The sequence below is a fragment of the Harpegnathos saltator genome, unplaced genomic scaffold (assembly GCF_003227715.2).
Source record: "Harpegnathos saltator strain DR-91 unplaced genomic scaffold, Hsal_v8.6 scaffold772, whole genome shotgun sequence".
In the NCBI taxonomy this organism is placed as follows: Eukaryota; Metazoa; Arthropoda; class Insecta; order Hymenoptera; family Formicidae; genus Harpegnathos; species Harpegnathos saltator.
Window position 1 is genome coordinate 208,388 of NW_020230618.1, and position 23,969 is coordinate 232,356.

The window sequence follows — 23,969 nt, forward strand, 5'->3', positions numbered from 1 at the left end:
TTTTATAAAAATCAATTTACGGTCTATTAAATTAACATGCACGGAGGAAAATATTTGGCTGAATGAACCAATGTTCTAGTGAAATATGAATGACTTAGAAATTTCAATTGAAAATACCAGAATTTTGTTTAAATTAACCAGAAATCTTGATAATTTAGGCTGAATTCTGATAACTTCAATCGGAATTTCTGTATCGTCCATATTTCACGAGAACATTAGTTCACTTAATGAAACATTCTTTTCGTATTATTAATTATTATTAAATTATTATTTATTATATTAATTAATATTAAAGTAACAAGATGTGTAAGAGATGATACAAAAAGAAGCAAAAGTACTACTGAAACTCAATGAGTAAAGTCGGACTTACGAGCAATGCATGAACGTGTCTATGACTGACGTGTCTATGACTGTCTTTCGAGGCTTGGACTTGAGCCTATCGATATATCATTAATAATCAATGTTGACCTTATGCAACCTCTGTTGCATAAATTTTTTTCGACGCAAGTATTTTTATGCACGCAAATAATTTGAATAGGTGCGGAATTTACGATGAATGTGCTAATAAAGAGAATAACGAATTTGTTGTTAACGATATATTTTTGGAAATAATTTTCATCATTAATCGCATATTTTGAGATAAACTGTACAGAATTTCAATAGTACTATCTTCTAAAGATAAAGTATAGGTGAATATTATATTTGTACAAAATGTCAAAATTATATATGTATATGTATATAATTTAAAATTATATATATTTATATATATTTAAAATATATATATCTAAAATTATATATATATTTAAAATATATATATTTAAAATTATATATCTCAAAGACCTTTTAACATACACGTCTCTTTTTAATATAAATAAATTTTCGATATGAAAATTCAATAAAAAAACAAGATTAAACGTTACACAATTGTATTCAATTCAATTTCGTTGAAAAACGATGATAACATTTTTTCAGCCAGAAATTCTAAATATTAGAGTTATGATTGCACTTTGACTACGTCAAGTATTGTTCCCGAGGTCGTGATACCTTTAGATGACAAGACACATATTAAAGCGTCGTTACATTTATTATTCATTTCTTAGCGGCATAGTACGATCGCGGACATGAGCTTATATCGATGTTTTTGAACATATCAACCGTTCAATGAAAAAATCTGAGGATTTCTCAAAAAATAATTTTTTTATTGCACATTTTTCCGTGTGGACTCTATATTATTTGAAACAAGATTGCATGAATGCACTTTAACATTTAATAAGCATAGCAGCGTTACTATGTTATATAACACATATGTATTCAACATATATACATACATACTGATTTTGAGTTGTTTATATAGTAACATTATTTTAGCATTTTTCTTATATCTTATCGATGTCACAAATTGCATAATCATAAGTATCACACTCTCTATTGATATTTAACATTGGGTGTCGCGGAATGTTAATATTACTATCTTTTATTAAAAGGAAGTTTCATTGAATGACATTTTGAGCTGATTGTTATATCGACTGCGTTCAATATAACGCTAACGTTTAGTAAGCTCTTAGTAAATTTTATCTGTGATTAGATTACATTTTTAAATTATTTTGATAGAGACTCAGAATATATATATAAATCAAAAGTAATAGTTATTGAACGTGTTCGGGAAGCACGCTATTAGCGCTAACGTGTCTTTTATCTTCGGCGTTCATTAGACATATAACAATAGATAGAATAACACATTAGTAATAATGATCGTTAATATCGTGTTTTCTGAAAGTAGCCACTGAATGCTGATCTTTTCTCTCTTCAATTATGCCCGGTATTTATATTAATTTATATATCGACTGAAAACCAGCTTAATAACATCCACAGTATATGAGTGCCTTTTGTTTCACACATTGAACGCATAAATCGCATTCAATTGTGACAATTGCTGACATTGATAGCGTTCGTTAATGTCCATGATATGCCGAACAGTTTTTCATGCATTCATGAGTTTGATGCAAATAAAAAATGAATGCTATGAGTAATGTTATAAACGATAAAAAAGTTTGGATATTACCTGTACCAGTGACAGCGAAGAAGATGAAATAGAAGATATCGTATCAATAAATATCGAATCGGAATTAACGTATTCTGTGTTGATGGTTGCTGAATCACCCGTAGAGACTTTTTAATATAAATAATATTTTTTTTCGTATTTATTGCGTATGCATCATCTTCGTATCAAGCATTTCACTGAGCTGTGGCAATACGATGCACGTTGGTGCGGAGAAGTAGTGGGGACCTAGGGAATTCTCTACGCTATCGATACTCGCTGATGCGCGCGGAAGGTAATTTGATACAAAATATAACGGGTCTGTTTCCTGTTGAACTGCTTTGCAGTAAGTTAAAGTGAGACAAGTGTATGTTTTCTCACTTTAACTTATTAGCAGCGCAGCACCAGAAAACAGACTCAACGATTGGTTGGACCTAGTAACTCACTAGAGAAAGCTTTGCACCGGTTGGCTGTGTCTAATCGTGCAGTGTCCAATTGAACACCTCCCGATGCGCGCATTAAGTGAAACAGAACGATTCTCTATGTAAACCATAGACATAGGGCAAGAGCACAGACTTCTGCATAACGCATAATACACAACGCATAAAAGAATCAACAAATCAGAGTTCTTCATTTCTGTCCTGAGGAGGGAAATGAAGAAAACAATTGGTTTATTCTCTTATGCGTTGTGTATCATGCGTTATGCAGAAGTCTATGCTCTCGCCCTATCTAGACTGCGTGTTCGAGGAGTGGAGAGGTAATTCTCGGAGAGAAGGAAGCGCTCTGTTTTTACTGTTCGTTCTCTCTCGCACAGTCCCGATGGAAGGGGTATAGGGGAGACAGTTGCTGTACAGTAACCACCGCTCCTATTTCCCTTCCACCAGGACTGTGCGAGAGAGAACGAACAGTAAAAACAGAGTGTTTCCTTTTCTCCGAGAGTTGTACCCCCACTCTTGAAATTTGGGAGAACGCGCAGTCTAGATATACTATGTCTATGATGCAAACTATATGCATCAATGAAACGCATGTGGATGCAACGAAACGTACCCTGTATTTAAGACCGTTTTATGTTTACGCTGAATGCTCACAACAAGTCAGGAAAGTTTTTTCTTTTCAATTTCTGGAAAACGGAATACAGGATAAAGTAGGAATATGTTACGTTTGTAGTGGAAATAAGCATTAGCAACATTACCTTAAGAAGGATGCATGTGCATCAATAAGTTACCGACAAATGGTAAAACATTTATTCTCAAAATCTTTACTTATCTTGAAAAATAGTTGGGTTTCTATCAATTTTCTAATTTTTCATAGTAAAATTAAAAAATTATTCTCTTGCTAAGACCGCTTTCTAAATCAAACTTTTGAAATACTTTGTTTATATCCATCTGATATAAATATATTGACGCTAATGAATATGTATATGAATATGTATATGATGATGTGTAACTCACATATATGTGAGTTACACATTATCAATACTGTCAACACATGTTGAAACATCGTTCGTAATAATCTCGAGAGAACTTGCAACTCCAAGCGTTTCAACAAAATATCGAATGCAAGCAACCAACTCACAGCGTAAGCTACGTAAGCCAATGAGATGTTGTCCGGTATATACGCAGGCAAAATAAGAAGTACATTTTTAATACTTTCAAAACGTCAAGTTACGCGCATATCACAACGTGAATCGCATCGATTTCTGACAAGGAAGAGTAAATAACAATACGCGAAAGCGCGTTATATAGTGTCCGGAGCATAATATATGAGAAGGAACTTTTATATTTTTCCACGGATATGCTCGATTCTCTAAACCTATTCACAAAAAATATTAAAACATTCGTGAAAGTGTTAATATTGTAAAATATCTAAGCGTGAAACCGAGAAACAAATAACAAGAGAAAGATTGGAAGGCCGACGAGGCGTATAACGCCTCAGATCATTTGCAGAGTTAACCAACCTTGTGACATGATTTACCGGGGGCGGTATGTATATCGAGACAGGGGTGGGGACAACCCCGCATCTATAATGCATGTGTGTCTTCTCTTCTGTGGACATAATTGTATGCGATATTACCCGGGGGAGCGCGATTCTCTTCTCGGCGTCGTGGCCGCGGTAACAAGGCATACCATCATCATTCGGGGTAGAACCAACCCTCGTAAAGAGCCGGCCCCCCCTCCCCCGCCCCGTCGTTCAGTTATGTGGTATCCGACCGGTCCACCAGAGCGAGCCTGCACTGCGAATCTTGCCACTTCTCTTTCCCCGTTCCGTCATTCGTCGGCGCGAACACGGCGAAATATCGTCTTTTGATGCCCAATTACAGAGGCGCCGCTTCTTTATACGTTCCTTCTTCACAGCCGGCCCGTCGACAGCCACGACGGTTACCACAGAAAACTTAAATCGATGCCCCACGGGAGGTTAGGATGGGAGGGAGAGAGAGAGAGAGAGAGAGAGAGAGAGAGAGAGAAAGAGAGCGCATAGTTCTTTAGTATGGAGGGTTGGGACGTGGAGATCGCAACCGATGGAAAAATGATATTTCTTGCTGGAGGAATATCTCCCGGCCGATTATTGAAACCCTGTCGAAACAATGCGCTAACAGGGAGTTCTTGGCGATCGCATTGCACGCCGATCGTAAATCGAAGACAAATTAGAAAATAGTTATTCCTCCCTTATGCTCGAAGCGAAGGGAACCGAGCGCAATTTTTGGCCAGGCGAAACAGGTCGAATTACTTGCCGCGCTGAGCTCACAATGTGAGCAGCTCGGCCGCTTTCTTAAAATACACGGGTAGGGCTGTTTTTTATTAACGTATGAGAAAGGGGACACGTAAGCGGCTTACGACCTGCAATTAAAATGTTTCTTTAAATACGCGCCCCGACGTCTCCATTGTGGACGATTGGAGCGCGTATTTAAATCGTGGCTCGTTATACACGACCTTCGCGCGGGATGGGAACGCGCAGAAGTGCGCGGAACGAATCGATTCACAATGCTCTTGGACAATCCCTCTTCTCTCTCTCTCTCTCTCTCTCTCTCTCTCTCTCTCTCTCTCTCTCTCTTTTCCCTCTCCTTCTCCCGGACTCTGATTGCACGTTTATGTATTTTAATGCTGAGCTTAGTAACATTTATATGCTGTTACATATCTTTTATTACATATGTCGTATATATTATGTGCATGCATATTTTTCTTCTTCTATTATTTTATTAGTTGGTGGAGTGACAAAATATCTCGATGCGACTATAGTATTTCGGTATCCTTACGTCGAACCTTTTGACTTACTATAATTCACGAAGGAATACTCCGCGCTTTCAGCTATACATGTTACATTCACTTTCCACTCCTTATAAATTCCTTCGGTTACGGGCTTGGCTAGCGACCCGCGGAACTCGATTCCGATGAAGCGCATAGATGTATATACCCGGTATCGTCGAGACGTGACGTACTTACGGGAAAAAAATCGGCGCAACGAGAAATCCCGCTCGTACTTGCAGATTCCTCTCGGGAGGCGGCCGACGCTACATTCGCGAAACCAATTTGCCGGAACATTAGACGCAGACGATGTTTCTCCTACGGGCGTCCATTATTGACACCCTCTTGCCGCAACCCCACCCGCCTTGTCCCCCTCGCCCCTTCACCATTATCAACGTTGATGTTTCGTCTCCTATTGCATCAAGCATAATTTCTTTCTCAAGCGAGACTACGAGATACGGAAACTCCTTTCTTTGTTCAACCAAATGAAGGGCAATTTCGGCTGATGTAAGCTGACGTAAATCAAGGATAGTTGAAATATCACGTGATTTATTGCAATTATTATCTATCACGTGACTCGCGTCTTCCGCCCCGACCTTGTCTTCACCGGGCTTGCAACTTACTCGTCGATCATGCGTCGGGAAAGACATATCCGTTCGTTCGCGAGAACGATACTCTCGAGAGCGTAAGAGTACCATGTGTGTGGTCGAAATCCGAAATTCTGCTGACGACCGCCCGGGGACCGCAGGGCTGTATCAGTTAAGGGTTTTTGTTCACTGGAGCGTCCTTACGTACCACTCGGGAGGGTTCCCCAAGGATTTTCCGCCGGCCGGGATGTATAAGCGACGAGCGGGATTACATCGCGCGGCACATCCTACCGCACGGCAGTTTCCTCCAGTAATTGAAAAAGATTTGTTCCTCCCAGACACGTGCGGGGTCTGCGACAATGTCGCGCCGCTGATAACGTACCCCGGTCTTGATCACCGAGTTGATGCACAACTCCTTCGCGTTGTGCCGATGCGAGTCCTTCGCGATACTTTCGAAAGGAAAATCATTCTTATTCCGTTGCACGGACTCTTAATTAATATGATTCCTTTTTTTGGAATTTTTCCGGAATTTTTTGAATCGAAATACGACTCACGCGATGAAATCGATGTTAATCTGAAGATATAAGTCGACTCCGATATATCGGCGCAGGTGGATGAATAGTTCCCCTTCGTTGATTGACCTTCACAGGGCAAGTTGTTCCAAGTCCTTGGTAAGTTAACTGACAGTCATCATCATGTGTCTGTCTTTGCTCAAATCGAAAGAGAAACAATGATAAACATATGCTTTAACTATCAGTTAACTTACCAAGAAGTTGGAGCAACCGGCCCACACACGAGTTCAACGGGACGACGGGGGTGATTTTACCGACGCAAGGTATCTTTCCAGCGATCAAGATTTTATTAGAACTTGGATTACACTCGTAATTTTTGTTTTCACACATGCTGTCGTCTACAGTATGTTCAGTATGATGCAACTCTTGTCGGTGTTGTTGCTCTACTCTAGCGGCGGTACTTACAGTGCTGCGGCAATACGACGTGAGGCGCGCGAAGGATCCGCTCGTCCTACTTCGACTCTCGTCGTCGTGTCTCCTCTGTATAATTCCTGGTCTAATTCGATTACGCGACGTAATTAAGTATAATTGCACTGTGTATCGTCCTCGCGATAAATGACCGTCGATCCTAAGCTACACTGGCTGCTGGCGAATCGCGATTGCGGCGCGGCGACCACGACGGTGACGGTGGCGGTGTCGCGACCGAATCTCTCGGTGAAATCGCTGCGAGTCGGCGCATAATATATCAAGTTCGTCACGGACGCGTGTCGATCGCGCGTCGCTCCTGGTGCACCGATTATCGGGAGTGCATCGGGAGTCATCGCGAACAGGTATCTAGATAATGCTCGCAAGCACGACGCGTGTCTCGCCAGTCTGTCTCATTAACTCTCTCCAGCTTGCTCGGTGACACAGTTGCCGCGATGCTTTTCGCTGACCTGGTTTATTACACGGAGCGAAAGGTCGGGGGGTCGATGTGATAATGAACGAATCAAACGCGTTTTGAGACAAGGACCTTTGTTTCTCAGAACTGTCACTCGTTCGTTCATTGTCACGATGATCGCGCTGGGAAGAGTTAAAACCGGCACCACGCGATGTGGCAAGCGCACGTCGACGCCACGTTGGCGCCAATGTGGCGTTCGCCACAATTGAATTTTCTAATTATTCCTTGATTTTTGCGTGCGCGAATGTTTATATCGGCCCAACATTCGCGACCGATACTGGTTCCCCGAATACTGGTTTCTGTCGCATCGCGCGAAGTCGACCCAAGAAGGAAATGGGAGCCGAGAAACGCGATGTTCAGGAACAGGAGGAGTACAGACAGTTCCTCGTCTGTTTTCCACGCCGGAGAAAACAATCGGAAACGCGAATCGTGCGTTCCCGCGAGATAGCGACAAGCGTTTTCGTCTGTCCGCGCTCGTCCGTCCGCTCGCACCGCGCCGCGAGTAGTCCGCTAGAAAATGACAACAATCGACGTAATGCGGAAAGCGGATGAGCAGCGAATTCGCGCGACGGGATCTCCGGAATCGCAAATATCGACGTGACCTTCCTCCTGCGTCGACGTAATACGTGACTTCGCCGAGCCGCTCGTTCTACATTCGCCAAGATTCTTCTCGCCGAGCACCGTTCGATTCGAGCTGATGATCGATCGCTCACTCGCTCGCTCGCTCGCTCGCTCGCTCGCTCGCGCGGCCGCGCACGCAAAGACGAGACACGTTCGCTAAAACTAAGATCCACTGCTCGAGATGCCGGAGAAATCCGCCACTCTCGACGACGACCCGGATGTAGGATGTGATGAGGTCCGCTTTGTTAGCCAGTGCGTCGGGAACGCGCGAGACGAAACATTTCCTAACATTCGCTAGTGACAGATCAGCATTCTGCGGACATGGGCTTTACAACTACAGATCGGTGCTTATACATCAGGTTCGATTGATTCGACTCTCTCGGTTTCAGCTCGATCGGCCGATCGGGTAAGTCAATTTGCGCTGGATTCCTCGAAAAAAGTCTCGTCGAAGCCGGGAGGAGCTCGCTCCTCGAGTCCTTAGAAAATCGGGCGAGACCATCGTTGCGCTGAAGCCTTGGATTCGCAGACAAAGAAAGATCGACGAATGTGCGACGAAAGGCAACGGACGTGTCGCAAGCTTACGGAACGATACGGATTAAATGTGTCCTCCTCATGCGCTGCTGCTGCGCTGCGCTGCGTGTCGATTAATCCAGCCAGCTCGATTAATTGGTCGGCGCGGACGGACTGTGGACTTGGCCGTAAAACATACGTGGACGACAAGCCGAGCAATCGGAACCCGCCCTTTCCGCTGCCGGCTCGTTTCCTGCAATAATTATCGTCCGGTAATTAGCGGAGTCGAGCTAGCCGCGCGCCGAGCGCGCGTCTCTTTATGCGTGTAAAATTAATCCACTGCCAGGTGTCGTCATTTTTCTCGCGTGTCGCGAACTCGCTCTCGCCGAATCCCGCGTAATCTCGAGCGTAAATACTCTCTCTAAATTTCTCGGAGTGTGAGGTCTCACTCGAGAACGAGAGCGAGAAAATTCATTCGACGAGATTACGAAAATACCGTCACTCCGAATCGCGAGGAGCAGAGTCCTCACTGGAGCTGATTCTCGAGCTGATTCTGATTTTCCGATCTCCTGATGCTCGGCTGGGATTTTTGCTCCACGTGCGAGCGAACGTTTCAATCGATCAGAGTGAAATTACTCCTGCGAGCGCAGCGGAGCGCGATGACATATATGAAATACTGAAAGAAGCACGCATGCACTTGGTTTCAATACGGTTTTATGGAATATTAGTACAACCTCCTTGCTCTGTAATCGACAGTACATGCTTCCTTTATCATCGAAGTCGCTCTTCGGTTTGAATTCGGCTTCGTTCACTCTCGATGACTCAGAGCGGATACTTCGCTCTACTCACTTTGAGTGAGTTCCACTTCAAGAAATTTCAAGAGGGCGGAAGCCAATGGTCAGAGAAGCTATCAGCTAGGCAGTCGCGCGTTCGACATTTTACCAAGGCAAAAAATAAAACTGACGAAACGAAAACGGACACGTGCTAATTAGTCTCTCTGTCCGTTTAACTCGCGAACGCGTCGTTTCACTGAATCGGGAGACGGGGGACCTCGATCTCTCGCGCGCGAGGACGACTCAAAAGAGTCCGTCTGAAAGGATCGCGCGATCGCTTCGCCCCCGCGGAACGAGAGGACGGGAAAGAAGGAGGTCGGGAAAACGACTCTTTTTCCGAGGGCTGTACGTTAGTCAAAGTGCCTGGCGTTCACCGCCAATGATCCTGTATTCGTATTCATCGCGCCGATGCAGCACCTATCTCGTTATTTTCGGCTTACGCTCGCGTTGAATGGACGGAGCCATCGATATACCGGGTGATATTCGTGCCTACGCGTGTGTGTGTAGTAGGTGTGTATATGCGTGGATATGCGTATAAGGGTTACTCGGGTGCGAGCGTCTCGTGTGCTGAATACGCGCGCTGTATTTGCGAGCGTGCTCTCTGTGCTTACATGTGTGTCGCCGCGTATCGTGCTTGTCGTTATCAACGAGGAGAATACTTCGCGAGCACGTTCCAGCGAAAAAATCGCTCACTCGAGAAGTCCGCCTCGTCGGAGTCCGCGGAGACCGGGCAAACACGCCGACGAAAATTCGGAGGATTTATTATTCATAAAATATTTTCTAATTGACGTGTTTTCTCCCCGTACTCGTACGTGTCGTATCATCGCGCGCCGTGCTCGTCGTTATCAACGTGGAGAATACTTCGCGAACACGTTCCAGCGAAAAATTCGCTCACTCGAGAAGTCCGCCTCGCCGGAGTCCGCGGAGACCGGGAAAACACGCCGACGAAAATTCGGAGGATTTATCATTCATGAAATATTTTCTAATTGACGTGTTTTTTCCTTGTCGCATCGTTGCGCTCGTCATTCTCGACGAGCGCAATCCCTCGCGAGCGGCTTCAGCGGCTAATTCATTCGATCAAGTCAAATTCGACGTCGACGCGGTTGACGAAAATTCTGAGAATTCATCAGTCGGGAAGCGTTTTTTAATTAACGTTAATATATGTAGGAACGATCTTTAATTTATCCCGTCCGTATCTATCCGCCTGCTGAGTAATAGCCACTCGCCGCGTCGGCTGCCGTTAATGGAAATTAGAAGAAAACACGACGGACACACACACACACACACACACACACACACATACCAAACGTACGCGCACACACGCACGCATGCACACACGGTGACGCGTCGCATCGTGTCGTATGGCGCGTTCGCGAGTCACGACGACGGAACTCGACGTCGGCCAGCGTGGAGACAGGGTACGCGCAAGCGTCGGCGAAAATCACGCCCCTTGGCTGGTCGAGGCCACCCGCAAACCATTTCCGCGTTATTACAGCCTGAAAGATCCATCCCTCCCCGGCCTGATATCAAGGCAACCCTCCGTTTCCATTTAACACTCCGGTCGCGACTAATTACTCTAATTAATTGGAACTCCGATCTTCTCCGCTTGATCCATGGCGGTTACTAATTAATTACTAATATCAGCGGAACGAGTCAGGACGAGTGTTGTCAGCCGTCGCTTTAAACTTGACTCTCGCAGACGAGCGCAAAATAGCGCGTGAAATTTCGCGGCAGCGTGAAGCTGCAATCGCGGAAGTGTTGTTCTCAAGACGATTTCCCATTTCGATAACGACTCGAGGAGAGGCTGCACCCAAACGACATCGCGAAAAAAACGTCGCTCCAAACGACGTCTCGAGCGACAGCGTCGTCCTCCCTGCGCCGGAAAATGTCAGGAATTGTTTCATCCAGCTCGCTCTGAGCTGGCAAGCGCGCGACACTCCGTCTTCAGCCGTGACGCGAAGTTTTAAGAGAGGAAGAGAGAAAGGGAAGGAGAGAATTCAAGGATTTCTTCGAGTCGCGAGGACTTTTTAATGGGATTAATTATCGACTCGGCTTCGTCAGCAGTGTGCTTTGAGCCCTTTGTGCTATTCGCGGCGCTTCGATCCGACGACGAGGTTTCTCGTCATCGATCGCTCTCTTCGTCTACAGGCTAACTCGCGCGATATCTCTCGCTCACCCTTGAGAACATTGAGATGTCGATAATAAGGGTTGCCGTGCCAGCTCTCCGGACTTCTTGCAGGCGGCAGTTCCGTCTTCACGTCGCGCAGAGCCGCGGCTTCCTCCGCGATCTTCTCCGCCTCCCGCTCCTGTAACGAATATTCAGTTGTGTGTGAGTGCCGAGTGAAATCGCTGTTAGTTGCGTTCTCGTTACACCGTCCAATTAACGGCGATAACCGCGATAACATTTCGATGATAGTTTCGAACTTGAAGAGCGCTTTGTATTACTTCCGGCGTTGGAACTTTGCGGAACAATTGCGTGCTTCTAAAATTCCGGCAAGTTTTTATTTCGGCAGATCTTTCCGCTGCTCGAATTCCCGCGGGAGGAAGGGGAGAGGGGAAATGATGACTTTTCACAAAACCGTCCTATATGTTACTTCTTCCCGCTTCCTTTTCGCGGCGCGATGCGTGCCCTGCGTTCGACGTTAAGGAGTTCAGTCGACCTTTGGTCAGCCATGAGCTCGTGACGCGCGTGACGAAACGGGGCGAGACGAGAGAGGCTGACCCGTGATACAATAATATCGTCGGCGCTTAAGTCGTCGCGAAAGCGCTCGTCTGAAAACAGCGGGAATCGTCATTTTCGTGGCGCGTGACAGGTCGCGCAAGCGAGCGGACGTAACGGGAGCGAGACAGGTCGTTGGCAAACAGCCGCGATATGTCGCGGCTCCTTGACGTAATGACAGCCGTGGAAATGGATGACGACCCACTCATCCTGATCAACCACTCAGGTATGCAACGATGGCCGCGGGAAGAACGCGGCGAGCGCGGCGAGCGCGAGGGCGACCCGCCGATCTATGTAACAATCTAAACGCGCGGTTCGCCCAAAGCGGGACACGGTGCTTTATTTAATGCTTCCGTCGATAGCGATCGTCAAATTACTTAAATTAATTCCGCCGAGCGTGCTGGCCGGCCGGCCAACGAGCGAGCGAGCGAGCGAGCGAGCGAGCGATCGATCGAGGTGAATTATTCACTCGATTCGACTCGACTCGACTCGACTCGACTTGACTCGCTCGCACGAGCGGAAACGGAACGAGCGGTCGCTTCGTCGGCCGCGCTGACCTGGTTGGACGATTAAAAAGTCACGGAATCGCGCGTTTACCGTTTTAATGTCCAAGGAAGGGAGATTACCGGCCCCCGGGGAGCCCCGGAAACGGCGTCGCTCGTTATACGCGCGATATTTAGTATTACTATGAACGTACTATGAGATTCCGCCTGACTTTTCGCTGCGATCGCCGCGCTCGGAGTGGAGCTCGGGGATCGACCCTCTCGGAGGAGGACAAATCTACGAGCCGCGAGAATGTCAAGCAGCAACTGTAACAACGCGACGATCAGCTTACGCGAGAACGTCGCTCTTTCGCGCGCGCGCACGCGCGCGCACTAAGCGCGAATTTTCACGGCGCGAGCGTCCTCGCAGCCGTGATGTTGTTTACAGCGATTCGCCGCGGGTCACCTCTGGGTCGGGCGAGGGACGTTATTTAAAAATCAGCATATGTCGCGGCTCACCGATTTTGTGCTTGTGTGCTCACCGTGCGTGCGTCCGGGCGGGCAGGCGTGAAAAAAGGACAGGAAGCGTGGAGGCGGGAAGGAACACGCGAGGATGCATTTTTAACGATACCACTGTGCGCGGCCGTGCTTGCCGCATAATAACACGCACGCCGGTACTCGTTAGGCTAAACGCGTTACGGAATAGGAAACGACGAGCGTCTAGCACCCGTCGTGCACTCGCCACGACGTCAACTTCATATAAGTTATACACGCTTTGCACGAGTTACCCGCTCCTTCCCGCTCCTGCCTATCCTCCGGGAAAACGGAGCGGTTCGTAATCGCCGCGCGCGCCCGTCGCGCCCGACGTCCGCGAGAGGAAAATACGATGGAAGAAGAAGTTGATCGCGCAAATAAACGCTTTGCATTTATTTGCGCGGGACTCTTCGAGACGAAATTTCTCGAACTAGCTATGCTGCGCCATATTTAATGAAGATGAGAAAATGTATTTCGAATATCAGAAGTCTCTGCCCCCTCTCTCTTTCGGACATACGGACATGTTGCTGAAATCGAATTGGTAGCAAAACACGTACGTACGTGTGATAAATTCAACAATAACGTACGCTAATCGCGTTGTGACGAAAGCCATGACTTAATTGGAGAAGAGATCGCGAGGGAAACGCACAGACTGAAGGCGAAGCACAGACTGCTGTCGTCTGGAACTCGATCTGGAATCGCCGGAATCGGCGCGATTAAAGGGGTTGCCACGTCGCTGTCGAGCCGAACGAACGCGAGCGTACGTCGTGGAATTTCGTCGAGAATTTTCCCGTGGATTTCCCGACGTGACGACGAGCTGCGCCTCGCGACTCGCACGGCGACGCTAATATCTCGCCGATGTAACGGACATTGTTAACTGATGGCAGCGAACGATTCTCTCTCCCGTTTTCCCGCGCCCTCTCCCGCGGCCGGCAAAGGTAAATGTAATCATCGTCGCTCTCTCTCGTCCGCGCTTACGTGACGTGGTAATCGTCACGGTAGTGTAAATATTTCATGCCGCCCAGCCAGCACTGATGTCACGGTACAATCGACTTTAACTGCCGTTTCGAGGCGGTTCCTATCGCGGCTCGTGCATCTCTCTCGGCGATTACCTCGACGTGTGTGTGCGCGACGAGCCGGAGTGCGTTTAAAGGGACGTGCTCACGCGTTAAAGTAGCGGGCCCTGTATCTCCTTTTTCCTCTCTTTCTCGATATGCGTGCATGCATACGTGTGTCTCTTTCTCATACGAGGGCACGCGATCAACTTTTATCGTGCCGCTTACAAAACAGCGGAAAGCGCAGCACGTAAGGAGGTTCGCGCGGAGACACAGAAATCGAGAGTCACACGCGCGCCCGCTCCGCGTAATTTTCCATCGGATATTATTGCGCGTGTGGGTGGGACTCCCTTCGCACACACACACACACACACACATGTACACACCCACGTGTGCGTGCACGGATACAAAGCGAAGCAAGTAAGGTATTTATTTCCGAGTGTGCCGATAAGATAGCATCGTGCCCTTTTCATGCGCGTGTTACTCTTGTTAACACGGCTACGTCGCGTAACAAACTCCTCTCGTTGCGTTGTAACGTGATAAGCTTTGATTCAAGAGAATTTCGACGAATTATTCCAAGAGAGAGAGAGAGAGAGAGAGGGAAACGAAAAGGTAGAGAAGGAAAGAGAGAGAGTGAGGGAGGGAGAGAGGGAGGGAGGGAGGGAGGGAGAGAGAGGGAGGGAGAGAGAGAGGGAGGGAGGGGGAGGGGAGAGGGAGAGAGGGAGGGAGGGAGGGAGGGGGGAGAGAGAGAGAGAGAGAGAGAGAGAGAGAGAGAGAGAGAGAGAGAGAGAGAGAGATAATGAGGAGGAACGACATTCGAGGGGCAAAGCTTAGCGTGACGCAAACGGTACGAAAGCGCTATCGCTCGACGGAATCTCGTCTCGTTGGTGGGAGGGTCGCGAAATTCAAAAGAATTTCAGGAAGAAATTTAAAAGCGGGGATCTGCGTTGCCCTTCGTTACGTAAACATTAATCGTCGCCCGATGTGTTTTAATGGGCCGCGTCTGTCGGCGACGGGGAAGGGCGAGGAGGAAGGGAGCGGCGATCAAATTTTCATGCTGTTTGGGATTTCAGATAATTATGTTTTGTGTACGGGAGGAGAGAGAAAAGCGCGAGGGGGAGAGAACGGGTCGAAAGGGGTCGCGTTGTCCATTGTGAAGTAATTCGACGAAGTAAAACGTTACGGAGGGTGACTTTTGTTCGACAGGCGTGATTCCGAAGAATACACGGCCCCTCTTGCCGCATTGTTTTTTCGCCGATCGGCGGACGGATTCTTTTCGTTGCTTCGACGAAAGTGGCCTTCGCCGAAGCGAATAGCCATCCGAGATCACACAATTAACGATTTTTCGAGCGGGGAAGCGAAACGAATCCTCGATATAAACCTCGAGTAGAACGCTCGCTGCGTAGCAGGTGGCCCGCGCGATATGTATCCTGTGAAGTCGACGGCCGCGTTGCGTATCCTGGGGGTCGGCACATATGTTCCCCGTGATATCCATGCAACCTCCGTGTGTGTACACGGGGAGGGATGATCGCGGTGCCGGTTGGCGAATCTGTTCTCGTGGAGGATCGATTCGCCACGACGAGCCGCGGATCCTTAACCCCCGTATGCTCCCGAACGAATTAAAAGCGGCGAAACGAAGAGGCTCGTCGGAAGATTTACAGGCTCCTGCTGCCGGCGTGCGTGTGCCCCCTCGTGATCGCGATATGAAAAATTAAGCGAGGAAAGCGAGCGCGCGCGATAGCCGAGTCTCCTCCAAGCTCCGCGCTGCACTCCCGACGGAGAACTCCGTCGGGGAAACACATGGAATGATTCGATTGTGTCGCCAAACGAGAAGAATGGCGCGACCGCCGCAAGCGACGGGGAAATTTATTTCCGGCATTTACAACGATTTTCTTCACGTGCCGTGTACTTTATTCGCGCAACATTTCGCTTCTCTTCGCCGCTCTCGATCCACTTAAATATCGCGTCGAAGACGACACCGTCTTCGGGCGGACATAGTCGCAGGAGCGAAGTAGGCGGGGGTGTTTCTGTTCGTGCCCGCGGCGCGGCGGTATCCCCGGGGGTATCCTTCGGCAGACGAATTATCGGAGATAAAGAAGAAGACGGTGGAGAATTATGAAGAAAGAGAGAAAAGGAAGGAGAGGAGAGGTAAGAGGAGGACACAAAATCGGACGCGAATCGGGCGCGGAGAGAGCCGACCGGGGCGAATTCGAGGCATGTAAGCCTCGTTATGTTACCCACCTCGTTATTATATCGCCGGCACGTGACGTGTACGAATGCCAGCAGCGAGCTCGTAGCGTGGAAACGCGAGAATAGTCGGTACGGCGTACGTGTAACGGGAACATCGAATCAACGGCAGATTACCGGGCGTGAAAGCCACGCGCGAGGGGCCGCAAGGAAGGTGGCGGGATGTCGGACGGAATAAAATCAAATTTATCGCGCGTTTTCCGCAAAACTCAACTCAGGGGGCGGGTGAGCTCCTAGGAGAATTTTGTACGGACTCGGAGGATGCAGCGAGAGAACAGAGGTAGGACAAGCGAGAACCTTGTGCGCTCGCGCAAATTACCTCTGCGATCGCGGATAAATAAAACAACGCGTACACAGGGGGAGAAGGCGGAACTGATGGAGGCAGGGGAACGACAAACGTGACGTAACAACCGAATGAGGAAAAATAATGGCAGAGAGGTCGGTTAGGTTAACGAGCGGGAAGGAGCGGGGAAGATGCCTAGAGAGGAAAACGCAGACAGACAGGGCAGGATAGGAAGGAGGAAGCGAAGGAGAAAGACAGAGAGAGAGAGAGAGAGGGGGGGGAAGGGGGAGAGAGAGAGAAAGAGAGAGAGAGAGAGAGAGAGAGAGAAGATGAAAGAGGACAGAGAGAAGAAGCGGAACGCCCGGAGGAGAATTTCCTCCCGCTTGCGGATGAGTTCCGTGTTCTCCCATTTGTAACTCCGTTCACCCGGCAAAGTAGGTAGAAATCCCCGACCCTCTTCCCCATCATCGGGTGCCACCCCCGTCGCTTATCTAGCGACGCCGGCCGCGGGAACCGAGGAGGCGCGGCGCCGCATCCGGTACCATCCGGTGGACCGAAAAGTCCGCCGAGAGAACGAACCGGCCGACCGACCGACCGGCCGAACGAACGCGACGAACGACCGACGCGGTCGTCTGCCCATCCTCGCGTTATGGCGCGCTCGATTGTTTCCAGCCCCGTTGATCCAATAAAGGATTACGGCGAAACAATCGTAGCGTGCAGCGCGCGGGCGGCGCCCCTCCACCCTCTTTGTCTGTGTCTCGGTCTCTTTCTCTCTTTCTCTACGTTCACCGCCATCACCCCGTCCTTTCGACAGCCCGGTGCACGACGCTTTTACGTTAACGGCGAAACTTTCGACCCGGTCGTACATTGAGACTATGGGACCGAACTGCGGTACTGAGCTGCGTCCGATGCGATTATTCTCTGTTTTCCTTTATTTCTTTTTCTCTCCCTCTCTGTCTCTCTCTCTCTCTCTCTCTCTCTCTCTCTCTCTCTCTCTCTCTCTCTCTCTCTCTCTCTCTCTCCCTCTCTCTCTTTCATCTAGTCTGCGATACGAGAGAATTTCGCGACAGTGATTTCACAACTTCGTCCTTTCGTTTGTCATGAGTGGGTGGTGCGTATGTGTGTGTTCGTCAAATTACAACGTGAACTTTTGTCTTGGAACAACTTGCCTCGCATAATTCGATGCATTCTCGCCAGTAGTTTAATATATTGTATATTTCGTGCAAAGAGAATAAAGATTGAAGGGGTGGGTCTTGCAGGATTCGCGAACGCGGTCGGTGAACTAGGTACGATAGCAGCATGAAGGACACCGTGTACACTCGAAAAGTGGAAGAATGCGCGAGTGTGTGATTCCGAAAGGGTTTGCATGGATAGTGGAAGGAGAGGAGAGGAGAGGGAAGGGCGAGTGGATAGATGCGAACGCGATTGCGAAGTCGAACGGATTGGAAAGCACACGTGGTGCGCGAAGTTAATACGCAATCGTGTTAGTCGAATCGCTTCCGGTCGGCCGGCCTCGCTCGAGCTCACGGCCCCCGCCCGCCCACCCCCGCGTTTCGGTATTATGTTGGGAAATTGATTATACTCTCGATAATGCCGGATTTAGTCCGGAAGAGCGTTACGTGTCCGACGGCATGAGTGCGGGCTCTCGAGCGTGCGCTCGCGCGACCTGAAAGTTACTCCCGCTCCCGATCCTTCGGGCATTATCGACGGTTTTTCCTTTTTACGGACTGATGCCACCGATCCCGATGCTGGTGAGAATCGACGCGATTTCATAGCGGTCTGATCACAAGCTCCCGCCGTAATCCACTCATTTAAACTCCCGATAGAATCGCTTGCTGTGATCCTGCAGTTTGCAATTTTTTACGATGTAACGTTTACGATCATCCTCGCAAATTTTACCCCGCGTGATCCGATATGTTTTTTATCCCGCATAAATATTGTGTGAATGAGTGAGTGGGTAGAGTGTTATTGTTGTTGTAGGTTACCTTCTCAGGAGATACATTGATTAAACAACCATATTTGAAATCCTCAACTTTTAAAAGCTTGGCTCACATCGATTGAACGATAGTAATTGTAACATCGCAAGTGTTGCTCCGAACGTACAAGTGTTTCAATTAATACAGTCGGTGGATAAGAAAAAGAGTCTTCCCTCTTCCATTTCAAGAGCGTGAGGGGAGAATTTGGTAGCGATTTATTCCTCCAAGGAAATAGAGCGCCGTGCGCCCGGTCCTTTAAACTCTCGGAACAGGAGGAGGATTCGCTCGCGCTTTAATCACTTCTAATATGTACGGATGTCCGAGGCTGCGCGCGAAACGCGGCCGAAAATGTTGGCGTTCACCGCGGCGAAACATTATTTGCAGCTTCTCAATTTCGCGTGCGAGGTATAAAACAATTTTCGCGTAAGCTCCTCCATTTAGGTGGCCATACTGTGAACACCGTAACGGCGCTAACGAGTTTCAATCCGGGGGTTGCGTCAGAGTGCCGCCGGTGCCTTTCACCTCGCATCACGGCGAGCATGGAAATTATTTTTTTCAATCGTTTGGCCAGAAACGTCGCCGAAACGTATTGATCCTTGCTCCGCCGTGTGTCGATAGAAAGCGCCGTGCATATCGTTTGTGTCCGCTATTGATTAGCGGATTGGCGTCGTAATCACCGCGGTAAAATTCCGATATTGCTAGCCGCGTATCGCGTAAAAATTTCATATATTGATTTCCCTTCACTCCTGAGACTGTGTGGACGCTAAGCTGCTGAATAGAGATAGACTGGAAAAGAAAAACACGAGGCAAATGACTCTGTTTGGCACATGTCAGACGGAAGGATAATAAATTAAAGCGGATAAATTAAGTCGATGTGTTCGCTTTTTCAATGATCGGTTACGAAATTTTGCAGAAATTTTCGCCGTAAGTTTCTCTCCGTGTGGAAAATTGAGGAGAGGATGTGTCTTGGAGGGCAGGGTGATTTCGAGTGCGTGCTCTTGTCTTCCAGCAAACGGCTTCTTTCCTAATGAATATACGTTTAATTGCCACTGTCACGAGTCAAGAGCAAAACCATTCCCGGAAGTCTCAACACCGCGGAAGCTCAGGGCGACAGAGACGAGAGAGAGAGAGAGAGAGAGAGAGAGAGAGAGAGAGAGAGAGAGAGAGAGAGAGAGAGAGAGGGAGAGAGAGGAAGAGCAAGATAGAGAGACACGGTGAAAGAGGGTGCGAGAGGACGGAGGGTGAGAGTGTCCGGGATGCGGGGGATGATAGCAGACGGCGGGAGTTGTATTGGATTTGAGGGTCCCGGGGCGGAGCTGGTCCGGACTAACGATTATAATTAAATCAACAGTCGCCGCCCTCGCGCGCGCGGGCGCGACTTCCATGGGCGAGAACCTCCATTTCGGTCCGTGATGTTGTTTTTCTCGGCGCTGGCGCTGGCGGGGCGCGAGCGATGTCCGGGTGCAAATAGAATTAAGTAAGAGGTAGTCGGAGCCGCGGATTAAACCAAAGGAAGAATAAGACGGCGCCCCGGCGTTCGCGCCGGTCGAATTTTGACATCGAGCGTAATCGCGTAAATCGTTGGAAACGCGTTAAGACGTAAAAATATGGACGTAATAAACAGATATGTACATACTTATTTATGTCTACTTCGGACAAAGCCGAAAGCAAGGTTGCGAGTGGGTTTATTACATTTACTTTAGGCAATCTCTTAGTAGATTTCTTTCAAGGCGTTCCCTTTTCTTACGAACTGATCAAGTCGGGTTTGCGACTGACAACACGGAACATTTGGCTCGCGACAGCACGATGTCTATGATTAAACACGACCGCTTCGATGAATCAGCAACGGCGTACTATCGCTCATACGACGAGATAATTCCGCTCGACGAAATGTTACCAGGTTAAAAGCTATTTCGAAGACGGACGCGAGCGCACGTCTCTCGTAACGTGTTTCGCAGGTATATGATAGTCGATTTAATCACACCGTGTCCCGAAGGGTTCTGGGAACATAAGGTCAGAGCCTGACATTTCGCTGCGCCGGCAGTAACTTTGGCGGTGCTCACTGGCTCTTAAAAATGCCAGCCGGTGTTCTTTAATTAATGCGGGGTGGCGCAGGGATTTGAGAGTGCGCTACGTTTCCGCGTTCCGCGTTCCATTCATCGTATTGTTTCAGAGTGTATTAAAAGAGAACGAAGGAATTCACGCGAATTATTTTATAATACGACGTAAGAGGGAAAATCGCGCGGAAAAATGCGAGGAAGAGAGAGAGAGAGAGAAGGAGGAAAGAATGAGCGAGAGAGGAGGCGTTGGGCGTTTTAGAAGGGAAAAGAAATAACGTATCTCTTCTCGGGAACCTAATGGCCCTCCAGACGGTCGAGGCGCAATTAAAAGTTGCGGTCGAAACTAACTAAACCAGCCGTAGTTTGATTTAAACGTTTCCGACCCCCGTTACGCTTCTACGTGACGTTGCTTAATTGCATTTAAATGGATGGCGGAGGAGATTCCGCGAGTATCTTCGTTGCCTTCCAAACGGAGCGAGCCCGGCCCCGCAGGGAGCCCGACACGGCGCGATTCAGACTTTCAGTAATCACGATCGAGCAAAGGATCTTAATTGATCGGTTAGGTTGATAGCGATTTACTCCCGTCTGCGGAGTCGGGACTCTGATTAAAATTACGAGCGAGCGAGGTGTCGTCGCTGCGCTGTAATAAACACGCGCGCGTCTCTTACCTGGACTTTTTAATTACTGACTTCAGCCGGATTCCCAGCCGAAGTCACACGTCAAAATTCGAGACGTATCTCTCTCTCCCTCTCTCTCTCTCTCTCTCTCCCTCTCTCTCTCTTTCTCTCCCGCGCTCGTCTCAAATACACGCCTTTGGCGCTTTTTTGTGATCAACGGTGCTTCGATTATCTCATTGTGTTTCGGTAACGAGGTCCTCGCGCGGTCTTTCGGTTCTGAAAGAAAAAGCGATCGCTTCGCGAGACTCAACGCATGCCCACACGTACACACGTATACACACAACCGCGCACACCAGCGGAGAGATCCACAGATGTCGCGAAAATGAAAATACGTCCTTCCTGCCCTCTCTCTCTCTCTCTCTCTCTCTCTCTCTCCCCCCTCTCTCTCTCTCTCTCTCGCTCTCGCTCTCTCGTTCATTCGCTTGCTCTCTCAGTTTAGTCAGCGGAGCGAAAAATAACTGCAAATAACGTTCGGAGATTACTCAGTTACCGCGATACACTTGTACTCCGGGTACTCCGCTACTGGGTCCTTCCATCGTGGCGCGGTGCAGTAACTGGGTTTCCACTTCCTATGTGATGTACAGTCGCCTACACCTTTGTGATAAATATCTCTCGTGTATGTACATGCTCGTCAGCCATGCTAAGGGTGAAAGAGAAAGAGAGAGAGAGAGAGAGAGAGAGAGAAAGAGAGAGAGAGAGAGAGGGGGAGAACGAAGAGATAGACGGAGACAGAGATTCCGGACAAAATACGGGCTCGTCCCACTCGACACGTTCACCGACAAGGGGGAATTGAAAAGCTGTCTGGCAATCCGGACGGCTTATCCCAATCCACCCTCGTCGTCTCTCCTGTTTCTTCCCTCTTCCTTCTCTCTCTCTCTCTCTCTCTCTCTTGTTTTTCCTCCCTCTCTCTCTTTCTCGCTTTCTCTCTCTCTCTCTCTCTCTCTCTCTCTCTCTCTCTCGTCTTTTCCTCTCGCATTGCTCCGTTTCTTCCTGCGAGTACTCGGCACGGGAACGACCTTTTGCCGGACTGGTCTCCCTCTCCTTCTCTCTTCAACACGCGACGGCCGATTAAGGTCTTCGAGTGCCGGTAAACTACATCAGGGCCACTTCGCTAGTTATATTTTTTTAAGAGGATGGAAGAGACGTGCTAGTCGGTTATCCCGCTCGAAAGTAGTCCGGCATTAACCCTCTAATGCCAGCAACGCTAAGCGAAAAGTGCGAGAGAACTCTTAATTGAGGGACCCACACGCACGAAGAACGAGCATTGACGACGTGTCCAGGAGAAGTAAAACGGATCGCACGTTATTCCGCCGTTTGAATGTAAAATATCCCTCGATTTCTCTCTTTTTTTATTCAGAGCATAATGACGATCGCGAGATAGCATGCGTCGCGATAACGGCGGCGGCGTCGTCTTCGATATCGCTTCGGTATCACGTCGAAAATCATTCGATCTAAATAAGCTTTCATGTTTCGACCGCAGAGAGAGAGAGAGAGAGAGAGAGAGAGAGAGAGAGAGAGAGAGAGACCCGATGAATCGACTGCACCACGCTCGCTCGTTTATTCGCAGCGAGCCCCAGTAATCCGTCTTTGATGTCGACGGCCGTCATTACCGCGCCAGTGAAATGTCGATCCACATCGGTACCGTACCGGACACGCGTAGCGTAATACATTGGAATACGTTCATTTAATCATGTCGTCGCCGTAAGTGTGTTCGGATATGACGTGCATGCGCGCGAGCGCGATCGGTCCCCGCGTTCGTTTGTACACGGAGTATATTTACCGGCACAATAATTATCGCGATTGATGATGAGGACCGCTGCGCGCCACCGCCGCCGCCAGCAGTGCACGAGCAGTCAAACCGCAGAGCAAATTCTAGGGACGAGTCGAGTAGTATTACGTTGCTTTGCCGTCTCCGCCGTGGCACGATGTAAATGGCCAGGGCGGCGGCGGCGGCGGCGGCGGCGGCGGCAGTGGCAATGGGCGCGTCGTTACAATAATTCCCAGGCACCCAATTACCGCCGGTTCGTTACCAGCTAAATTGCCGCGGAATAATTAACCCGAGTACCGTCGAAAATTCCGACGACCTCGATGTTAATTGCCGCGTCACGTTGCTTTGCTCTGCACAGCTTTGACCTGACGATAAACACTCCTCCCCGCGCAGTCAGCCTACGCGATGTTACATTGGAGGGAAATTTGAGTGGAAGCGATCGGACGCAAGTCGTTGCTAATTGCCGCTCGCTGCTCTCTCCCCCCTCTTTGCCTACCTCTGTAGCTGTCTTTGCTACCTTTGCGGGTCTCTCGGTTGCAATGATGAAGATTTTACCGAAAGATTTCTCTTCGCATAAGCCTTCGAACTCAATCTTTGAGAGCTAAGATTACTACTTTATGTTAAAAAATCACAAAAAAGATTATCGATTCATAATTCCAACCGAGAATTGAGATTTCTTTCCTGCAATTGCAAGATCCTCCAAAACGATTCAAGAATTTTTAGGGAGGAAACACGGAGAATCGACCGGTTTCTCAACTCGGATCAGCTAGCCTAACACATATAAATACGTTATTTCATGCGCGTGTGTTTTTTGCGTGTGTATGCCACGAACGATTTCTCGACGAAGGAAGGACTCGATTAAACGAGAACGTCGAACACGACGTT

At 48.5% G+C, this 23,969-nt stretch overlaps 1 protein-coding gene across 1 annotated transcript in view; it reads right to left on the bottom strand.

The window, feature by feature from the left end:
• Positions 1–6,716: 6,716 nt before the first annotated feature.
• The window catches only part of fuss (SKI family transcriptional corepressor fussel), a 29,227-nt gene continuing 11,974 nt past the window's right edge, over positions 6,717–23,969 (bottom strand). The window contains exons 6-7 of the mRNA XM_025306248.1: positions 11,460–11,589; positions 6,717–8,703 (exon numbers count right to left, since the gene is read on the bottom strand). Coding sequence (XP_025162033.1) covers positions 8,603–8,703; positions 11,460–11,589 — 231 coding nt within the window. The 3' untranslated portion in view covers positions 6,717–8,602. The remainder of the gene's footprint in view (positions 8,704–11,459; positions 11,590–23,969) is intronic.